General features: G+C 45.7%; 1 protein-coding gene across 2 annotated transcripts in view; it reads left to right on the top strand.

Annotated features, from left to right (window-relative positions):
- Positions 1-17,599, top strand: part of LOC125454444 (receptor-type tyrosine-protein phosphatase-like N) — a 191,300-nt gene that overhangs the window by 10,984 nt on the left and 162,717 nt on the right. Inside the window, exon 2 of one of the 2 annotated variants that reach the window (XM_059647552.1) lies at positions 14,989-15,039. In XM_059647552.1, the coding sequence (XP_059503535.1) occupies positions 14,989-15,039 (51 nt within the window). Of the gene's footprint in view, positions 1-14,988; positions 15,065-17,599 lie in introns of those variants that run through there. The other variant, XM_059647553.1, reaches the window with a different exon arrangement.

The following is a 17,599-nucleotide window of genomic DNA, read 5'->3' as shown; positions in this document are numbered from 1 at the left end:
TGTATTTACCATGTGTTTAAAATCCTTAACCTTGTGTGATATGTAAATTGACTTATTTGTTTTATGTTCAATTTTTTTGTGAAATAAACCTAGGCTTTGTTATTAAAAGAAAATCCGCAACACTTCATTTTGGTGAAAGACTTAGCTCATTAAAACCAAAACAAGCTGTGATCTGTCAAGCTGGTCTTCAGTTTGAGATCGGACTTGTCCAGCAATAACATCTTCTGGGATGGCAACGGTAACGGGGGGGGGGGGGTTAATGAGTGGGAATGTGCTTGATGTGATGTACATGGACTTTCAAAAGGTGATCAACAAGACACTGCATAACAAAGCCGTCAGTAGACAAAGGAGACAGTGACCGCATTGAGACAGTGATTGGAGATGGAAACCCGTGTTGAGCAGTTGTATTTCAGAATGGTGAATGGTTGCATTGAAGTTAGGACCGCTTACAGTGTCATAGAGTCATACAGCACAGAAACAGACCCATCAGCCCAACCTGTCCAGATACCCTAAATTAATCAAGTCCCAGTTGTCAGCATTTGGCCCATAGCCCTCTAAACCCTTCCTATTCATGGACCCACCCAGATGCCTTTTAAATGTTTCATTGTACCAGCCTCCACCTGGCAGCTTGTACCATACACACAGCATTCTCTGTGTGAAAAAGTTATCCCTTAGATTCCTTTTAAATCTTTCCCCTCTCACCTTAAACCTATGCCCCTGTTGTTTTGGACTCCCCTATCCCGGGGAAAAGACCTTGGCTATTCACCCTGTCCATGCTCCTCATGATTTTATAAACCTCTCTAAGGTCATCCCTCAGCCTCCTCTGACACTCCAGGGAAAACATGCCCTTTTGGCCATAGACAATTGAGCAGGGTGGTAGGTAGGTGGCAGACACAATTTAATGCCAAGTAGGAACTGATGCACATTTTGAACAAATACAAACATTAGTACAAAAAAAAGTCTCAATGGAAAAGCAAAAAGATCTTTACAAATGCAAATTTATAAACGTGACGTCTTTAACAAATTGAGGGGTATTGAAAACTAAATCATAGAATCCCTACAGTGTGAAAGCAGGCCATTCTGCCCATCGAGTCCACGCCGACCCTCTGAAGAGCATCCCACCCAATAATCCCGCATTTCCCATGGCTAGTCTACCTAGTTTTCCCATCGTTGGACACTGAGGGCAAATTAGACCCTAAGTCACAGGAGCAGAAATTCCGCCATTCAGCCCATCAAGTCTGTTCTGCCATTCAATCATATGTTTCCTCAACCCCATTCTCCCATTAACCCTTGGTAACCGGTTTAGCATGGCCAATCCACCTAACCCTGCAGCCTGTGGAAGGAAACCCACAGAGAGAATGTGCAAACGTCAACACAGATAGTCACCCTTGGCTGGAATTGAACTGGGATTCCTGGTGCTGTGAGGCAGCAGTGTGAACCACTGAGCCTCTGTACCAATGAAGTACTGATGGATGAATATTGGTGAGAATAAAGCATTGCTTTAGGATGCTAACTATAAGCATGTGTATGGGGTAGCAAAGAAATATTCATATAGCATGATTAAAATATGCAATACCATGACCACAGCTACAAGAAAAATTAGATGAGCAGGTTAACAAGAGGAAAGTGCAAGAAAATAGCTGTTTTCTTTGGGAGTTAATGACCTATGAATTTGCAGACAACACACTGATTGAGATTAAGAGATAATGGGAACTGCAGATGCTGGAGAATCCGAGATGACAAAGTGTGGGGCTGGATGAACACAGCAGGCCAAGCAGCATCTCAGGGGCACAAAAGCTGAGATTTCGGGTCTAGACCCTTCTTCAGAAATGGGGGAGGGGGAGAGGATTCTGAAATAAATAGGGAGAGGGGGGAGCCGGCCAAAGATGGCTAGAGGAGAAGAAAGGCGGAGAGGAGAGTATAGATGGGGAGGTAGGGAGGGGATAAATCAGTTGGGGAGGATGGACAGGTCCAGGGGCGGGCTGAGGTTAGTAGGTAGGATATGGAGGTGCGGCTTGAGGTGGGAGGAGGGGATAGGTGAGAGGAAGAACAGGTTAGGGAGGTGGGGACGAGCTGGGCTGGTTTTGGGATGCAGTGGCGGAAGGGGAGATTTTGAAGCTGGTGAAGTCCACATTGATACCATTGGGCTGCAGGGTTCCCAAGCGGAATATGAGCTGCTGTTCCTGCAAACTTCGGGTGGCATCTTTGTGGCACTGCAGGAGGCCCATGATGGACATGTCTAGAACCAGCGAATACCTACATAGAGTAAGGGGCAAGCCTTTTATGACAGAAATGATGGATTTCTTCACTCAGGAGGTGGTGAATCTTGTGGAATTTCTCTATCTCCAATGAGTATGTTCAAAAACAAAGATTTCTAGGATTCTAGATACTAATGAGATTGTAGGAGAGGGTACGAGTGAATGGAAAACAGCACTGAGGTAGATGCCCAGCTGTGATCTAGAATGGTGGGGCAGCTTTGATGGGCTCAATGTTTCGTGCCCACTTGTCTGTTCCTCATAGCTACCTCCTCAAATGTATGGTTTTTATGAATGTGAGGAGGAGGATGTGAATAAATGGAGAGTACGTTGGCCAACAAATATTCTTTAGGGGGAGAAATCTGGCGCCCTTACCTGGTCTGGCCTTGATACGACTCCAGGCGCTAAACTCTTCAATAAGAGCAATAAGGGATGGGAATAAATGCTGGCCCAGCCAACAACAGCCAAATCCCATGATCAAATTTTTAAACATCAGATATTTTTTCTAGCTCAGGGTAACTCGGAATACGAACACGCTGAATGGATATAGAACATAGAACAGTACAGCACAGAACAGGCCCTTCAGCCCACAATGTTGTGCCGACCATTGATCCTCATGTATGCACCCTCAAATTTCTGTGACCATATGCATGTCCAGCAGTCTCTTTAATGTCCCCAATGACCTTGTTTCCACAACTGCTGCTGGCAACGCATTCCATGCTCTCACAACTCTCTGCGTAAAGAACCTGCCTCTGACATCCCCTCTATACTTTCCTCCAACCAGCTTAAAACTATGACCCCTCGTGCTAGCCATTTCTACCCTGGGAAATAGTCTCTGGCTATCAACTCTATCTATGCCTCTCATTATCTTGTATACCTCAATTAGGTCCCCTCTCCTCCTCCTTTTCTCCAATGAAAAAAGTCCGAGCTCAGCCAACCTCTCTTCATAAGATAAGCCCTCCAGTCCAGGCAGCATCCTGGTAAACCTCCTCTGAACCCTCTCCAAAGCATCCACATCTTTCCTATAATAGGGCGCCCAGAACTGGACGCAGTATTCCAAGTGCGGTCTAACCAAAGTTTTATAGAGCTGCAACAAGATCTCATGACTCTTAAACTCAATCCCCCTGTTAATGAAAGCCAAAACACCATATGCTTTCTTAACAAGATTTGAGGTTTAGTATTAGCTTTTATCTTGATGGACGACAGATTAAGTTTGAAGAGTGTACCTCCTATGGCTATGCTCCTAATGCTTCATACATGGGAGCATATAGGTTAGGAGATGGAACAGGTCAATCACTTTGAGACGGTAGGAACTGCCGATGCTGGAGCCTGAGATAACAAGGTGTGAAGCTGGATGAATACAGCAGGCCAAGCAGGGTCAGAGGAGCAGAAAAGCCGATGTTTTGGGTCTAAAGAAGGATCCAGATCCAAAACATCAGCTTTCCTGCTCCTCTGATGCTGCCTAGCCTGCTGTGTTCATCCAGGTCTACACTTTGTTTAGGTCAATCACTTTCCAGCTTGTTTCACCATTCAATAAGATCAGTGTGGCTGATTTGTTTATTCTCAATTACACATTCCCATCTATCCCCAAGAATCTTCGATCACCCAGCCCAACAGGAATCTGTCTTACAAAAGACTGAATGAACCTGTCTCTGTTGCTCTCTGATACAGTTCCAAATTTACGCTACCCAACAGAAAGAGAATTGTCCTCACCTCTGTACTGAAAGGCTGGCACCTAATGTTTAAGCAGTTCCCCTGGTTCAGGACTGACCCACAAGAGGAGTCCTCATTGTGAAGGCTGTCTAGGACCTTACCATCGTCGTGTTTGTCATAGGCGGTCAGCCACAGATGAGGATGATTCTCTTCCACTCTCAGGGTGGGTCAGTAGGTGGCTGTAAGACCAATGCGGCAGCCACAGGCCCTGGTCCACCTGGGGCAGATGATGGTCACGGGAAGGGGGTGGGATGAGGCATTGGGGTGGCACTGTGCTCCTTACCTGTTTTCGCCAGGCTTCCATTCTTTTCCCGAGGGCAAATCTCAAGGTGCACCTTCCGAATCCCGCCCCCTCCACTTTGGACAGACTTGGCTAGTGAGTCCCAGCTGTCTGTGGGAATGCCACAGTTTGCCAGTAGGCCTTGAGAGGATCCCTGAAGCGCCTCCTGTATCTGCCAGGATCTTATATACTTTATAACAAAGTGTGAAGCTGGATGAACAGAGCAGGCCAAGCAACATCTCAGGCTCCTGAACTACAGCCCCTGTCTTCTAAACTTCAGTATCGTCTAAACTATGTGTGGGCCAGCTGCAGAATGGATGTGAGAGGCTGAATGGTCTCTTTCTGCTTCAATGTGTGTGTGTGTGAGTATGTGTGTGTGTGAGAGAGTATATGAGTGTGTAAGTGTGGGTGTGTAAGTGTGTGTATGTGTAAGAGTGTGTGTGAGTCTGTAACAGTTTGTGTGTAGGTGGGTGTGTGTGTGTGTGTGTGTGTGTGTGTGTGTGTATATGTTTGAGTGTGTGTGACTGAGTGTGTGTGTGAGTGTGTGTGTATGTTTGAGTGAGCGTGAGTGTGTGTGACTGTGTGTGTGTGTGTGTATGTTTGAGTGTGTGTGTGAGAGTGAGTGTGTATGTTTGAGTGTGTGTGTGACTGTGAGTGTGTTTGTGTATGTTTGTGTGTGTATGTGTATGTTTGTGTGTGTGTGTTCATGTGACTATGCGTGTGACTGTGTGTGTGTGTGACTATGTGTGTGACTGTGTATGTGTATGTTTGAGTGTAACTGTGTGTGTGCGTGTGACTGTGTGTGTGTGTGACTGTGAGTGTGTATGTTTGAGTGTGAGTGTGAGTGTGTGTGGAGCGGAGCTGAAACAGCCTTGCGAATGAAACTCTCAGCTGGCAACTGAGTGAAAACAGCATACCCATTGCATGAGTGGAGGGCGCGGATGGTTCGGCAAGTAGAGACTGGTCGACATGTTGCTGCGGCTGATGCACCAGTTACTGATGTTTGACAGTCAATTTCCAAGTTCTGCCTAACTTTAAAAGCAGGCAACTTGACTGATTGTACAAGGCATAGCTTTAAGGAGTTATCTCGTGAATGTCTGCCACCTATTTTGTTGATTTGAAGCAGGAACTGAGCGTGTGCAGGGTTGCTAGCCTAGTGAGAGTGCCACTATACTATCACCAACTCAATGACTGGCAATGTATTGGGAGACGTGAATAGAGATAGCTGTTCGAATGAATTGGATGGATCTGCTCCAGCAAAGTGATACTGTAAAGGTTTCAGAGCATTGGCTTCAATGTTAGTGTAACAATATCTTCCAAACCACATTCCTGAGTCCCAATGCAATGTACACATGTTTCCAGAGATGCGATCTATCTCATTCGCTGCAGGGAACATGATTTTTGAATATCTCGCTTCAAACCTCTCCAGCAAGTTTCTACCTCTCAGTTTTCCTAAACATTTTGTTTTGAATTCGTGCACTGCAGCAGAGTGAGGTCAATGTCTCCTTCCTGAGAACTGGTCAATTAATTCTTCATAAGGCTGCTTCTTGCGATGAAAATCCCTCCAGGTAGGTGTGAGGGGCTGGGGGAGAGATGTGAGACACAGCTCGATACGTTCCTAATGCAGGCAGGCTGGGGGAGAACGTCAGAGCTCACGCAACACCAGGTTATAGTCCAACAGCTTAATTTGAAACCACAATCTTTCGGAGCCTCGCTCTTTCATTGTGAAGTTGACAAATCACTTCTGCCTTTGCAATAAGGTCATGGTCAGCTCTACGTCCATATAGGTCCTGCATCCCTTAAAGCTCGTAACCAAAAACATCTGTTCTTGAAATTTTCAGTTGCCCCTCTCTTTGCCACCGAGTTCTGTGTTCCCATTCCCGCTTTGTGTGAGGAAGCATTTCCTAAATAACCACCCAATGTGCCACTGGAACCTGGATAGTGAAGGTGTTCGGTATGCTTACCTTTATTGGTCAGTGCATTGAGTATAGGAGTTGGGAGGGTCATGTAGCTGTACAGGACAGTGGTTCGGCCAAACTATTGGAACACTGCATGTAATTCTGGTCGCCCTGCTGCAGGAAGGATGTCATTAAAACCAAAAAGGTACAAAAAAGGATTTACCAGGATGTTGCTGGGGTTGGAGGGTTTGAGCTACAGCGAGAGGCTGAATAGGCTGGGGCTATTTTCCCCTGGAGTGTCAGAGTCTGAGGGATGACCTTATAGAGGTTTACAAAACCATGAGAGGCATGGATAGGGTGAATAGTCTTTTCCCCAGGGTAAGCAAGTCCAAAACTAGAGGGGCATAAGTTTAAGGTGAGAGGGGAAAGATTTAAAAGGGACCACGGGGCAACTTTTTCACACAGAGGGTGGTGCGTGTATGGAATGAGCTGCCAGAGGAAGTGGTGGAGTCTGGCACAATAACAGCATTTAAAAGGCATTTGGATGGGTATGTGAATAGGAACGGTTTAGAGGGATATGGGCCAAATGCTGACAAATGGGAGTAGATTTATTTATCTGGTCGACACAGAGGAGATGGACCATGGGGTCTCTTTCTGTGCTGTCGAGCTCTGTGAGTCTAATTGGCTGTAGTGTTTCGGGATGTGCAGGTTGGGTAGGATAGCCGTGGGAAATGCAGGGATTAGGTGGGGAGTTGGGTGTGTACACAATGCTTCTTTCATGATTAGTGTGGATCCAATGGTCTGATTGGCCTGCTTCTTCACCATAGGGATTCTGTGATTCTCGCCTATTGCACATATGTAGCTTCTCTTCCTGGCTTGCTATCCCTTAGGGCAAAAAGGATCATGCAGCAATCTTTGGCCTCCCCATCTACCTATCCATTCTCTGCTTTACCCATCGTCAGCATAAATGCCACCTTTTCCCAACTATGAGCAATTCTGATGAACGGTCACTTGTCTCAAAATGTTAACTTTGTTTCTCTCTCCAAGGATATTGTCAGACCTGCTGAGTTTCTTCAGCAATTTCTGTTTTTGTTTGTTTCTCATCTCCATCCGCGGTGTGTGTCTGTGTATCTGTGTCCGAGTGTGTCTGTGTATCTGTGTCCGAGTGTGTCTGTGTATCTGTGTCCGTGTGTGTCTGTGTGATGGTGACGGTTTCTGTGGGTGTCTGTATGTATGCCTGTGTCCGTGTGTGTTTACGTTCATGTATGTGTTCATGTGTGCCTGCTGTGTGTGTGTGTGTGTGTGTGTGTGTGTGTGTGTGTGTGTGTGTGTGTGTGTGTGTGTGTGCGCCTGTCTATGTGACGGTGCATGTCTGTGTGCATGTGTGTCTGTGTGTACCTGTGTGCTTGTGTCTGTGTGTGTGTTTCTGTGTGTGTGTGTGTGTGTCTGTGTGTGTACCTGTTTGTGTGTGTCTGTGTATATGTCTATGTGTACATTCGCATGCACGACATGTGTGTCTGTTTGTGTGTGTGTTTCTATCTGTGTGTGCCTGTGTGTGCATGCTCGTGCCTATGTGTGCACAAGTGCATGTCTCTGCCTGTGCTTGCATGTATGAATGCATGTCTGCCTATATGTCTGTCCGTGGGTGGATGTGACTGTGTGTCTGTGTGTGTGTCTCTGTGTGTGTGAGTGTCTGCGTGGGTCTGTGCGTGTGTGTGTGTCTGTGCGTGTGTTTGCGTGTGTGTGTCTGCGTGCGTGTGTGTGTGTGTCTGTGTGTGTGTATGCGTGTCTGCATGTGAGTGTGTCTGCATGTGTGCATGCATGTGCATGCATGCTCGTGCCTATGTGTGCACATGTGCATGTCTCTGCCTGTGCTTGCATGTATGAATGCGTGTCTGCCTGTATGTCTATCCGTGGGTGGGTGTGACTGTGTCTCTGTGTGTGTGTGTCTCTGTGTGTGTGTGTGTGTCTGTGTGTGAGTGTCTGCGTGTGTGAGTGTCTGCGTGGGTCTGTGCGTGTGTGTGTGTGTGTGTGTGTCTGCGTGTCTGCATGTGTGAGTGCGTGTGTGTGTATGCGTGTCTGCGTGTGTGAGTGTGTCTGCATGTGTGCGTGCATGTGCGTGCATGCTCGTGCCTATGTGTGCACATGTGCATGTCTCTGCCTGTGCTTGTTTGTATGAATGCGTGTCTGCCTGTATGTCTATCCGTGGGTGTGTGTGACTGTGTGTCTGTGTGTGTGTCTCTGTGTGTGTGTCTCTGTGTGTGTGTCTGCGTGTGTGAGTGTCTGCGTGGGTCTGTGCGTGTGTGCGTGTGTTTGCGTGTGTGTGTGTGTGTGTGTGTGTGTGTGTCTCTGCGTGTGTATGCTTGTGTATGCGTGTCTGCATGCGTGAGTGCACGTGCGTGTGTATGCGCGTCTGCGTGTGTGAGTGTGTCTGTGTGTGTGTGTGTGTGTATGCATGTCTGCGTGTGTGTGTCTGCACGTGTGTGTGTGTGTGTGTGTGTGTGTGTGTGTGTGTGTGTGTGTGTGTGTGTGTGCCCTATTTTAAAGCTGTATGGATCAGTGTGAGTGAGTGATGAGGGAATGACAGAGACGGATTTGTGATGTGATGTGGGAACTCCTAAAGTTGATTAATTTGAGGACAGTTGCCATCAAAATGGCTGCTGTCCATTGTATAGGGTGAATGAGTCTGTATCAGAGCCGCCTGAGGGCCTCGAGCCTAATGATGTTTGAGAGGCAAAGGACAGGCCTCGGCTGTTCAGCCCCTTGTATACTGTCCCTCTGAAAGAAGTCTTCAAACATCCGCGGGAATCTGATGCATGTTCCTGCCTTCCTCCCTGTAAGAGCCAAGTAAACTCTAGATGTGGCTCAACAGGTGGCTGTCTTATCCTTGAGACAGAAAGGCGCGGGTTCAAGACCCGCTCCAAAACCGTGAATCTAACCTGAGACCCCATGTGCAGTACTGAGGGAGTGCCACACTGTCAGAGGTGATGTCTACAAGAGGGCCTGGAATGAGGACCTGCCTGTTCACTCCAGTGAATGTAAAAGATCCTCATGGCCGCTATCCTAATATTTCACAGAAACCCTTCCCCTGTTTCCTCAGCTAGAACTAGGGGTGGGTGTCCAGGCACGAAGGAGGCTAATGGAATGCTGGTCTTTGTACGGAAAAGACTGTACAGGATTAACGGAAAGATTCTTGGCAGTGTGGAGGAGCAGCGGGATCTCGGGGTTCATGTTCACAGTTCCCTGAAAGCTGCCACCCAGGTGGATAGAGCTGTTAAGAAGGCGTATGGTGTGTTAGCTTTCATTAATAGAGGGATCGAGTTCAAGAGCCATGGAGTTATGCTCCAGCGATATAAAAAAATGTCCTGGTTTGGTCACATCTGGAGTATTATGTCCAGTTCTGGTTGCCTCATTACAGGAAAGATGTGGAAGCATTGGAAAAGATGCAGAGGAGATTTACCAGGATGTTGCCTGGAATGGAGGGAACGTCTTATGAGGAAAGGTTGAGAGAGCTAGGGCTTTTCTCATTAGAACGACAAAGAATGAGAGGTGATTTGTTAGAGGTGTACACAATGATGAGAGGTATAGATAGAGTGGACAGCCAGAGACTTTTTCCTTCGGTGGAGGTAGATGTTACAAGGGGGCATGGTTTTAAAGTGAGTGGAGGCAGATACAGGGGAGAGGTCAGAGGTATGTTCTTTACTCAGAGAGTGGTCGGGGCATGGAATGCATTGCTGGAGAGGGTAGTGGAGTCGGCCTCATTAGGGGCATTTAAGCAGCTATTAGATAGGCATATGGATGATAGTATAAGGTAGGGGTGGAGGTTAGATAGACCTTAGGTTAAGGGTAAAAGTTTGGCACAACATTGTGGGCTGAAGGGCCTGTACTGTGCTGCTCTGCGCTCTGTGCTCTGTGTTCTATGACTTGGGATACAAGGACACAGAAGTGATGCTGCAGTTTGACAAAACTGTCTTTAGATCCCACACGGAGCACCGTAAGCAGAACTGAGCATCACCCCATGGGAAGGACATATTGACCTCGGAGGGAGCACAATGTGGGTTTACAGGAATGATATCTGTACTTCAGGGGTTAATTTATGGAGAGACATTATACCAGTGAGATCAGTTTTCTCTCGGATTTAGAAGGCTAAGGGTCGATCTGTTTGAAGTCTTCAAGATGTTAATTCTATTAGTTCCAAAATGGTTTTGGAAAGGGATAAGCCTCCCATAAAAGTTAAAGTTTTTAATTGGAGAAAGGCAAGTTTTCATGGTATGAAACAAGAATTTTCAAAAATTGATTGGAGGAGACTGTTTGCAGGTGAAAGGACGCCCTGATAAGTGAGCGGTGTTCAGGAGTGTGATGTCAAGAACTCAGAGGCATTTTGTTCCCGTTACAGAGAACAGTAAGACTTTTAAAATTAGAAAACAATGGACGAATAAATTGAGTTTGTAGTCAAGAATGAATGAGAACTGTATTTTAGATATCGTCAACTTAGTTCAATTGATTCTCTTCACTATAAAGAGTGTAGGGGCATTATTAAGAGAAAAATCAGGAAGGCGAAGTAGGGATATGTGATAGCATTGGCAGATAAGGTCAAGGATAATCCAAAGAGGTTCTACAAATACATTAAGAGCAGAGGGTAACTAGAGAGAGGGTAGGGCCTCTTAAAGATCAAGGAGGTAAATTATGTGTTGAAACCCAGGAGATAGGAGAGATACTAAATGAATATTTTGTGTCAGTTTTTACTGTGGAGAAAGAAGTGGAGTCTAGAGGATGCAGAGAAGTAAATTTTGATGTTTTAAAAACAGTTCATATTGCAGAAACGAACATTTGAATGGTCTTAGAGAATATAAAGATAGATAAATCTCTGGCACCTGATGTAATGTGTCCCAGAACATTGTGGGAAATAAGGGAGGAAATTACAAAATACCTTGCAGAAATATTTGCATCATCTATAACTACAGGTGAGGGGCCTGGTGACTGGAGGGTGGCTAATGTTGCGCCTATGTTTAAAAAAGGTTGTAAGGAGAAACTGGGGAACCATCAAGCCGTGAGTCTGACTTTGATTGTGGGTAAACTATTGGGAGTGACAATAAAATATAGGATTTATAGACATTTGGAGAGGGAAAGATTGATTAAGTATTTTTAGAAAGCTACCTAAAAGATTGAGAATGGCAGAGTTTATTTGAAATAACACGGTGTGAAGCTGGATGAACACAGCAGGCCAAGCAGCATCAGAGGAGCGAGAAAGCTGACATTTTGGGCCTAGACCCTTCTTCAGAAATGATGGTGGGGGGGGCGGGGGTGGGGTGCGGGGAAGAAAAGCTTTTGACAAGGTTCCACATGGAATACGAATTAGTAAGGTCAGGTCACGTGGGACTCAGGGTGAGCTTGCTGATTGAATACATAATTGGCTTCACAGCAGGAGACAGAGAGTAATGGTGGAGGTGATAATGGGAACTGCAGATGCTGGAGAATCCAAGATAATGAAATGTGAGGCTGGATGAACACAGCAGGCCCAGCAGCATATCAGGAGCACAAATGGTGGAGGGTTGCTTTTCGGACCGGAGGCCTGTGACCAGTGGTGTTCTGCAGGGATTGGTTCTGGGTCCCTCTTTTGTTCACCATTTATATAAATGATTTGGAAGGCATGGTTAGTAAGTTTGCAGATGGCATCAAATTGTAGGCAATGAAGAAGTGTTTTCTAAGATTACAAACGGATTTTGATCAAATGGGTCAATGGGCTGAAAAATGGCAGATGGAGTTCACTCTGGATAAATGCGAGGTATTGCATTTTGGTACAACAAACAAGGGTAGAGCTTATACAATAAAGGGTAGGGCCTTGGGGGAGTGTTGTAGAACAGATGGATGTAGGGGTGCAGGTATACAGTTCTTTGAAGTTTGCATCATATATTAGACAGGATAATTAAAAAGGCGTTGAGAATAGGAGTTGGGAAGTCATGTTGGGATTGCACAGGATATTGGTGAGACCTGTTCTGGAGCACTGTGTCCAGCTCTGGTCGCCCAGCCATAAGAAGGACATTATTAATCTGGAGAGGGTTCAGAAGAGATTTACCAGGATATTGCTGGGTATGGCAGGCCTGAGGTGAAAGGAAAGGCTGATCGGCTGGGCTTTCTTTCACTGGAGCATAGGAGGTAGACAGGAGTTTATAAAATAATGAGAGGTTTAGATAGAGTTGATAACAGTTGTCTTTTCCCCAAGATGGGGAATTTCAAGACAAAGGGGCACATTTTTAAGGTGAGAGGAGGGAGATTTAAAAAAAGACATGAGGGGAAAATTGTTTGCACAGAGGGTAGTTCTCGTGTGGAATGAATTTCCTGAGGAAGTGATGGATCTGGGTGCAGTTACTAACTACATTTAAAAGCCATTTGGATAAGTACAAGAACAGGAAAGATTTAGAGGGATATGGGCCAGGAGCAGGCAGGTGGGGCTAGTTTAGTTTGGGATTATGAACAGCATGGACTGGTTGGGCTGAATGGCCTGTTTCTGTACTGTATGACTGAGTCTATATTAACAGGAAAAGACTGAGTAGATAAAGAGAAACTATTTCCACAGGTTGGAACTATGAACCACTCTCTGTGTGTAAAAAAAGTTGCCCCTCAGGTCAGTTTTAAATCTTTCTCCTCTCACCTTGAAAATATGCCCCCTAGTTTTGAACTCCCCCACCCCGGGGCAAGGACCCTTCTCAGTTCACCACATCTATGGGGATGGGCCAAAGCTAGGTATGTGCAGTTAGGCCACAGATTAGCCACGACCTCATTGAATGGGAGAATCGGCTCGAAGGGCTGAATGGCCTGCTCCTGTTTCTGAAAGTCCCCTCATTTACAGTGTGGGGAGCTCACTATCTACAAGTTGCCTGCAACTTCCCTACGTTAGTATAAGGTAGGTGTGGAGGTTAGAAAGACCTTGAGTTGAGGGTAAACGTGGTTTTACAATACTCATTGATGGCTACCATAGCCGCCATTACACAGACTAGCTCTCAAATTCCAGACCTGATGTATTAATTAATGCTGCTGTCATGGGATTTGAACTCCTATCCCCAAAGTATTAGCTCTGGGTCTGTGAGTTACTATCATTACCACTGAATGTCAACTATCCATAAGCATATTCTCGATGAGCCGAAGGGACTCCTCTGTACTGTATGACTCTAAGACAATGCATGGACCCAATAGGGTTACATGACCCGTTTCTCTGTGGCAAAAGCTGATGTAACTATTACTCCAAAGACACATTTACCTCTTCTTAGGCTGAGGATTCATTAAACGTTGATTGGACAAGCATGCAGATGTACAATTATTAAAATATCCAATCTAATATAAGCAGAAGCGTTTAATTGTCATTGAACTGAGCTACCTTCACTGCTGCAGAATGTACAATCATCATTTGAGGTGTTTTGTTTGTGACTCTGTGTCTCTAAACGCATACCTACGTCAGAATGAAGACTTTGTCATGTTTTTCACTGATTCTCATCTTTGAAAATGTGAAAAAAAGAATATGTGGGAAGGGAGGGTGGATTAAATGAGTTTCTGGGTCGAGAGAGATGAGTCAGAGACTGCCAGGAAGCTGGAGGTTTGCAAATAGATTGTATCTATCTCTCTCTCTCCCTGTCTGCCTGTCTCACTCTTGTGTTCATTTCCCCTCTCTGTAATCCATGCTTGCTCACCTCTGCTTTATTAGACGCCAGACTGACGTATTATTACAATTTGGTGTGTGGGAATAAATTAGTTTTTGCCATGACTATTTGCAGTTAAAAATAAAACATTTTTTTCTCTCTTGAAAGAAAAGGTTTCCGGAAGAGGATTTATAGATGTGTGTTAATATCTTGAAATGACTTCTCTGCTGAAACAAAAGAAATTCCTATCATTAGTGTTTCATTTATGTTCTGAAACACCATCATTAAATTGCATTTTTATTCTGACTGTATTAAAATGTGACTCCCAGAGTGTTAATCAGACCAAACTTTGATATCGAGGGATGTTTGGTTTAGCTGATCAATAGTTTGGTTAAAAAATGTTTGGCTTTAAGAGAGACGTGAAGGAGGAAAGGGAGGAGGGAAGTGGGATAAGCTCAGGGAAGGTTGATAGAGCAGTGGGAAACCTGGCATTGATTGTGGAATGATGGAGATTGGGAATGTTGGTTGGACCAGGACCAGGGGGAGCTTACCTGGGACTGGCCTACATGTGACTCCAGACCCACAGCAAAATGGTTGACTCGTAATAGTTAGGGATGGGTAATAAATGCTGCCTGGCCAGTGACATTCTCATCCTGTGAATGAATAAAGGAGAAAAAATAGAACCTACAGATACAGACACTCACACACACACCTTTCTCCTAATCTGCTTTAAAATAATGGCTTTTGAATCTTCTCTCCCCGCCTTGCTCCGCAAGAGGGTCAGTCCTGCACACGCTGGTCCCTCTGAACATGCAGCACCTCCTCAGCGCTGTGCTGGTGGGATACTGCCCCAGACCCTGCAGCAGTGGGAGAGCTGCTCACTGAGCCAGGGCTGACCTCATGAAGGACAGTCACTGGGGAGTGGTCTCTGCAGGTGACGGGAATTCGAGGGCGAGGGGAGGGAATGTTACATTCTGCCTATCCCTCCCACCATCTACTCCATCGTAGCACTGCCCAAATTCTGAGGAAATGGTGAACCTCAGTGTGAACCCTGTACTCAGTCCTTGGCACTGATCCCTCAAAGTTCTATGGTCCTGTTGCTGGGCATTGGGCATTTGTCATACGCAGTTTACGTCATTGAATGGTTCTCTGTTGTCATAGGGATCCAACTATTTCAGCATGTTTGATATTATGTTCTTATTTGATAGGTTGCCTGTTTGATGAAGAGTTGTGTTCACACCAGGAGCACTGTGTAAATGGTACGTTCTGATGCTGACGGACCAGGTTTGGAATTACAGTTTTTCATTTCTGAATGGTTTCTTTCCATTCTGGATGTCTGAAGCACTCAAAATGACAAATCTAACTGTAGGGAAATTAAACACTGTCAAAGAAGCTCCCTCTACGCTGTCCCCATCAAACACTCCCAGGACATTGGCAGCACAAGGTTAGGTACAGAGCAAAGCTTCCTCTACACTATACCCCCCATCAAACACTCCAAGGACAGGGAAAGCTTGGTGTTAGATACAGAGCAAAACTCTCTCTACACTGTACCCCCCATCAAACACTCCCAGAACAGGGACAGCACGGGGTTAGATACAGAGTAAATCTCCCTCTACACTGTCCCCATCAAACACTTCCAGGACAGGGACAGCACGGGGTTAGATACAGAGTATAAATGTTCCCATTAGTGCAGCTCCTATTAATGTATCCATACATATCAAACATCTGTACAGCTCCCATTAATATTTGTGATTGTCCATGGAAGTGATTCTAATTTGTATTGAATAATGAATGAACTGTGTGGGCTGCTCCCTTTGCCAAGGCAACCCAGTTGGTGTAGAGCCTACTGCAAGCTGCATTCGTACCTGAACTCTCCAGGGCCAGCGTTGGGGCAGGCCAGAGAGGAGCAGGAGCCAGGGGCAGTGCTGCAATCATTCACCAACCTCTGACCCCGAGGGACTTGATTGTGAAATTACCTGGTTGGTCATTCCTTGACCTTCCTCAGTCTGAAATCTTGCCAGAAGGTACACCGTGATATTCTACTCCAACTAGAGGAACGAGAGCTTCACATGCGCGTGCAGTATTCATTACATAGGAATGTTGGCCTACTCCTGTTCCATTAGCCCTTCAAGCCTGTTCTACCATTCAATCAGATCATGGCCTGTATCCTCTCATGCCGTTGCTAACACAAATGCATCTGTCCCAGATTTAAAACTAACAACTAATTCAGCATTGATTTGTGGAATTCAACTCGACAAGCTTCTGTGTGTAAAGTTGCCCCTTGAGAAGGTGGGGGTGAGCTGCCTCCTTGACCCACGATGCCCGAAAGGAGAGATTCCCAGGATTGTGACCCAGTGACCCTGCAGGAGCGGCGCTGTATTTCCTAGTCAGGATGGTGAGCAGCTCAAAGGGGAACTTGCAGGGGCCGGTATTCCCATGTATCTGCTGCCCCTGCCCTTCCACATTCGATAGACGTCACGAGGGAAATGAGCAAACGCGCGCACACTCACACACTCGCGCACACACACACTCACATACACAGGGCCCCTGTTTCTGTCCAGACTGAAAGAATTTATAAATACTCTAAACCTGTTTCAAGGCCATTGTTAAATTTAAATCTGGGATAGACGTCTGAGATGGAATAAAGAAGATCTTAGTTTCCTCATTAAAACCCTCTAGCTTTGTGCATTGGCAATGAAAGTGTGAGAGCTGTGACCCTACCAGTCTGTGGGAAGTATGTACCAGCTTATTACTTTCTGCATGTAGCAGTGTGTGTGTCATTTAATTTGGGGGAAAGAACGCCATTGTGCATTTGCCTGTTGGCCTGTGCTAATTGAAATACTACGGTACCGAACAATGCCTTTCTGATTTGCTGTGGTTTTCAATCTAAAAGAGGAATAGTCGCTGGATATTGCGAATTGTTCCAGCTCTGTTTCTGAAAGAGCCCAAAATTCCCTATGTGCCATTTCAAGTTTGGGAAATATTGCCACAACATGACAGCATCACCTGGTAAATGGATTGGTGAGAGCCAACAGCGATCTCAGGAGGAAGGTGGTACAAGGAATTATTTTGCTTGTGAGTTCCTCAGCCAGATTTCCCAGCCTCCAATCTGCTCTTGTAGCTATATTTCTGATCTGGTTGATCCAGTTCACTTTCTGATCAGGGACGATCCAAAGAGATTGTTGGTGAAGGTCAGTGACGGCACTGTCATGTGGCAGTGGTTAGGTTCACTGTGGTTCGAGCTGGTCATTACCCTGAGCTTGTGTGGTTCACTCCCCTTTTATAAGCCCATGCCTAGTTGTTGCTGCATTTAGATATGGCTTGCTTCAGTCATTGAGAGGTTGTGAACAGTGATTTATGAGTAAAGACCCTCCCATCTCTGACCTTTTACAATTGGATAGAAGGTCATGGATTAACAGCGAAGAACAGTGAAGCCCACACATTACATTATGGTAGTGTTCCCTCCCTCCCCCTCCTCAAATCAAATGAAGAGAGAGGGGGAGCTGTTAGAAAATTTGTTTGTGACCTAGAAACATCAGAGCCTCAGCAAAGTGCTGCTGTTGAGATGGAAGTGTGGCCTTTGGTGAGTGTCAGGGTTTGGTGAAGAGGGCAAGTGGCATTAAGGTACAGGAAGGGAAGATTTTTTTTAATCCAACAGTTAATAGAGACATAGTAATTGCTGGTGGAATGGTTGGCTCCTCCTGTGAGAAGTGGGGGTGATCAGAGAGACAAACCATGCGAAAGGAAGCGTGTCTACCTGCAGCTTCTCTCAGACCACATGGGCCTGTTGGAGCAGCAGGTGAACTCACTGAGGAGGGT

The sequence above is a fragment of the Stegostoma tigrinum genome, chromosome 7, assembly GCF_030684315.1.
Source record: "Stegostoma tigrinum isolate sSteTig4 chromosome 7, sSteTig4.hap1, whole genome shotgun sequence".
Taxonomy (NCBI): domain Eukaryota; kingdom Metazoa; phylum Chordata; class Chondrichthyes; order Orectolobiformes; family Stegostomatidae; genus Stegostoma; species Stegostoma tigrinum.
The sequence above is the reverse complement of the archived record's forward strand: the minus strand, read 5'-3'. Positions and strand labels throughout refer to the sequence as shown.